The sequence below is a fragment of the Piliocolobus tephrosceles genome, unplaced genomic scaffold, assembly GCF_002776525.5.
Source record: "Piliocolobus tephrosceles isolate RC106 unplaced genomic scaffold, ASM277652v3 unscaffolded_41177, whole genome shotgun sequence".
Lineage (NCBI taxonomy): Eukaryota > Metazoa > Chordata > Mammalia > Primates > Cercopithecidae > Piliocolobus > Piliocolobus tephrosceles.
In genome coordinates, this window is record NW_022325618.1 from 1 (window position 1) to 5146 (window position 5146).

Sequence of the window (5146 nt, forward strand, 5' to 3'; positions counted from 1 at the left end):
ATCCCTGCCTGTGACCAACACCAGTTCATGCCAAGGCTTCTGCTGTCACTTATGTTACTGAAAGCAGAGCAAGAGTTCAGTGACAATAACACCTTTTTTTACTGGTCTCCCAGTGTAAACAGAATCAACTTGTTTCTAGAAGCAAAAGGAGCTGCCCACACATGGTGGGTGTGGATGAGGTGGGGATGACAAGAAAGAATCCAGCCTGTGTAACCCAGAAGTCCAGGAGCATTCAGCCTGGTACCAAAGGTATCTGCCCCTTTTGGTGCAGGTATGCTGGCCATTTTCTGAGCTCTGAAACTGTGGGAAAGATGACAAGAAAGGAGAATGCAGCCTGTGTGACTCAGAGACCCAAATGTGAGAGAGGAAGTCTGATTCTTAAGAAAACATGGGCTCAGCATTCTGAAAGATCTAGATATGACTTGGCCTAGAGCTGGTGTAGAAGAGAAGCAAGAGAAGTGCTCAGCCTTAGATGACCCAGGCACAGCGGTCCTGCCAAAGGGTTGAGCTCTCTGCAACATGGATATCCTACAGAGACATCCTTGGGGAGGCTGTGATCCCAGAATGATGCAAAAATGCTAATGGAAGTGAGCAGGGGATGGTTTATGGGGGAATGAGGAGACGAGTGTGGGGTCAGATGGGGTAAAGAGGGTGCAGCCTGAAGAGCAGACTGTCCATTGTGACTCATGGGAGGTGGAGGCCTGGGGCCTAGAGCGGTGACAAAAGGAGGACCTGGAAGGACCTGCACCCTATAGACACACAGGGACTGGGGTTTTGGTCTGTCTGTGAGGGTCCCTGTGGAGGATCACATAAAAAATCCATAGTCAGTGTCCTCTGTCCTGGCTTCACAGTCCAGCTGTTGCCCCTTCCTCCCGGAGCCTCTGGGTGTCCAGGTTCCCTAGCTGTGGACCTGTTCTTCTCTCTGTCCTCAGCCTGAGAGCTGATGGGGCACCCACCAGGAAGCACATCCATGAGCAGGGAGGGGGCCATGGGCAGCCTTGTCCTGTATATGAGACACTGCTCAGCCTCAGCGACCCCCTGTTCATTAAAGGGGGAGGAAAGGAAAACAAAATTCCCTGTGAACATCTATGCATCACCAAAGAAACAGCAATAAGAAGGAAACAGCAAGTGAAGCCCAGATCCAATAGCTCGTTTCTAATTGGAAATAAATAAAACTTAATATGCCTGATGTGTTATGTAAGCACAATAAACATATTTTAAAATAACTGTAAAACTATGAAAACTATGTAAAGGAACATGGCTATCACAAAAAGGAATATTTAAAATAATGACAGCCTTGAAATGCGATCCCAATATATAGCATACATTTTACTTCAGTTACATATATGGATTGGTTTTATTCAAATGTCTATAATAAATCTCACTATTTGGTTGTTTAAATGGAGCATTTAAAATCTGATTGTGGCCGGGCGCGGTGGCTCACGCCTGTAATCCCAGCATTTTGGGAGGCAGAGGGGGCCAATCACAAGGTCAGGAATTCGAGACCAGCCTGGCCAACATGGTGAAACCCCGTCTCTACTAAAAAAATACAAAAATTAGCCGGGCATGGTGGCATGCGCCAGTAATTCCAGCTATTTGGGAGGCTGAGACAGGAGAATTGCTTGAACCTGGGAAGCGGCGGTTGTATTGAGACAAGATTGCACCACTGCACTCCAGCCTGGGCAACAGACCAAGACTCTGTCTCAGAAACAAAACAAAACAAAAAAAAAACCTCATTGTACTGCAACTGCCAGGTGATACATTCAGCGGTATAAATATCAACATCACCATCCAGCTGTTTTCCTCCATCCCCATAAAATTCCCCCATCAAATACTTGTTAAGAGTCCAGGGTGTATCATGCCAGAACTCATGCAGTCATAGACATAATCTATTTCATTTTTCATTTCAAACAACAGAATTACATTTTTTCTTAACCTTATTGTTTTTAGTTTATTAGATTCTAGATGTCATTACAGATCAAAGATGAATAATTTCTATCATCTTCAAGCCACCCCCACCACAGTCACTACTGAATTTGAACCATAACTTTTCCCTGCAAATCCTAGTTGGGGGCTTGATGACAAGAGCTATCACATATCAGGTTCACCTGATGACAGACTCTGGTTGTCAAACCGAGTTAACATTTTAATTCTTCCCATCTTCAAAGACTGAACATCTTTGCTCTTTTTGCTTATAAGTGAGAACCCCCAAAGACATCTGCCAAGGTCCCCCAAGGACTGGCATTCAGTGCTTAGAGGATAGACTCCTAGGCAAGATCCCTGGTCACAGTATCCAGATGACTGTGACTGCAAATCTGGGGAAGCAGAGGGAGAACAAATATTTACCAGAAAATCCCTCTGGGAATCCCTCCCCAGGGCATCCAAAGGAAAGAGCTTCCTTTCTCCTCAGCGCTGCAGGATCCACAGAGGAAGGAGAGCTCTGGCCACCAGGACGGAGCCACATGAGAGGAGAGGACCCGGTGTCCTACACAGGAGGGGAAGTGAGTCTATGGGGCCGGTCCCCACTGTGGACTTGATTCTGAAAGAAAAGGACTTTGTGTAGCCATCACCTGAGTCCTCTGCAATGTACAACCGAAGAACCATGGACAGATCCACTCCTGAGGAGTCCGGTAGAGTGTGAAGACTGCCCTGAGATCAAAGGAGGGTGACACAGGTTCCACCTTCCCGGGCCTGGACTTGGGAGTGGGGGCAGTGGACAGAATGGGGGGAGTCAGTGGTGTATCTCAGAGGCTCTGGTTACCTGATCATAGAATGGTTTGCCTTAGTCTGGACACTAGGGGGCACTTGGGGACCATTTCTGAAAAGACTGGGGGTGAAGGGAGCAGAACCAAACAACTGCTCTGTCTGTTGTCCTCTGCTCAGGGCTCACAACTGTGTTCTCCCCACCCTCTGGGACCACAAAGTGCCACCCCTGCCACCCCCTGACATCCTCAAGCCCAGAAGCCTGACCCAGAGCTCAGGGCGGAGTCAAAAACCTGGGAGGTCTGATTTGCATGCATGGACTCTCCTCCTCTCAGAGTATGAAGACAGGGAGAGATTTGGGGGAAGCCCAGCTTCAGCTGTGGCTAGAGAAGACAGGACTCAGGACAATCTCCAGCATGGCCTGCTTCCCTCTCGTCCTTACCCTCCTCACTCTCTGTGCAGGTGACAGGATATGGGACCAAGAGAGGGTCCCTGGGAAGCCCATGGGGCCCTGCTTTCTCCTCTTGTCTCCTTGTGTCTCTTGTCTATCACCATGTCTGTGTTTCTCTTGCTTCCAGGGTCCTGGGCCCAGTCTGTGCTGACTCAACCACCCTCAGCGTCTGGGACCCCAGGGCAGAGTGTCACCATCTCTTGTTCTGGAAGCAGCTCCAACATCGGAAGTAATTATGTATACTGGTACCAGCAGCTCTCAGGAAAGGCCCCCAAACTCGTCATCTATGATAATAATCAGCGGCCCTCAGGGGTCCCTGACCGATTCTCTGGCTCCAAGTCTGGCACGTCAGCCTCCCTGGCCATCAGCGGGCTCCAGACCGAGGATGAGGCTGATTATTACTGTGCAGCATGGGATGACAGCCTGAATGGTCCCACAGTGCTCCAGGCCCAGGGGGAAGTGAGACAAGAACCCCCTTCCTCTTCTGCCAGGAGGGTGAGCCCCAGGCAGCTGCTGCTCAGGGCTGGCCTGTGGCTTCTGCTGCTGCAGCTTCCCTCATGGGTCCAGGGGCATCCAGGGCCCTGCCTGAGAGTGGAGGCTCCTCCTCCCCTTTAGTCCTCAGAGTCAGGAACAAAGTGTCTGGGAAAAGGAACATCCTGCTCCCTGCAGCTTGGGACACAGGGTGTCTGCACTGAGGTCCTGGGCTGAGCTGGCAGGTCCATCTATGTCATCACAGACCCACCTCTGATGGGAAACTTTGTCTCCGTCATCCTCCTTATCCCATTTCCAGGAGTTTCCAGAGTGGTGTCTTCCTCCCCCTGCTCCCCAGTGTGAATCCCTCTGCTTCTTTTCTCCCCAACCCATTCCTTTTTAATAAAACTGCTTTCATGTAGGAATAATGCACATCTAATAAAACACCCAGATTTATAATAGGAAAGTATACACATTTTGACATTTTTTTGATCCTTGAATACATCACCACCAACAGGGAGCTATGCAACCTGTGACCAACCCCAGCAACCCCTCATGACCCTTTGTCATCTCCCTCCCTCCCTTCCCCAGTGCTCTCCTGTGCAGCCACAGATCTGCCTCTGTCACTATTGTTTGATTTCCATTTTCTGGAATGTAACAGTGTTATCAAGCATTATCTTTCCATTTGTTCTGGCTTCTTTTACTCTGCAAATTTCTTTTGAGACTCTTCCTGTGCTTGCTGAATTGCACCCATCCCATAGAGGGCTCATGACTACCTTTGAGGGCCGTTACGTTGATTATTCCTGATTTTGTTTATTTATTTTAAAGTTTGAATTGATCGTCCATCAAAATGAAACTCTTGGAGTGATGTTCATCTAAGGTGACAGGGGAGTCTGTGAGGGCTTGTCGGGATTCTTCCTTCCTCATCCCTTGCCTCTGGTTCTCTTTATACTGGAAGAGGTTCTCATATTTGATTTATTTATTTATTTATTTATTTATTTGGGTTTTTAAGGATTTTAGTGTTTTTTTCTTTTTAAATATTAATTTGTTATTTTAATAGGTTTCTAGGGAACTGGTGGTGTTTGATTATATAAATAAGTTCTTTCATCATAATTTCTGAGATTTTGGTGCACTCATCACCCAAGCAGTGTACAGTGTACCCGGTGAGTAGTCTTTTATCCCTCACCCACCTTCTACCATTTCCTCCCAGTCCCCAAAGTCCATTGTATCGTTGTTATGCCTTTGTGTTCTCATAGCTTATCTTCCACTTATGAGTAAGAACATATAATGTTTTGTTTTCAATTCCTGCATTACTGCACTTAGAATAACAGTTTCCAATTCCATTCAGATTGCTGCGAATGCTATTATTTTGTTCCTCTTTATGGCTGCGTAGTGTTCCATGATATGCTTATGTATAACATTTCCTTTATCCACCTGTTGATTTATGGGCGTTTGGGCTGGTTCCATGTTCTTGTAACTGCAAATTGTGCTGCTGTGAAACGTGTTTCTGCAAGTATCTTT

General features: G+C 47.3%; 1 gene segment (V, D, J or C); it reads left to right on the forward strand.

Annotated features, from left to right (window-relative positions):
• The first annotated feature begins 3004 nt into the window (after positions 1–3004).
• LOC113223389 lies at positions 3005–3797 on the forward strand. The segment is given in 2 exon segments: positions 3005–3165; positions 3282–3797. Coding segments are annotated over 2 exon segments (639 nt in total).
• The last annotated feature ends 1349 nt before the right edge of the window (positions 3798–5146 follow it).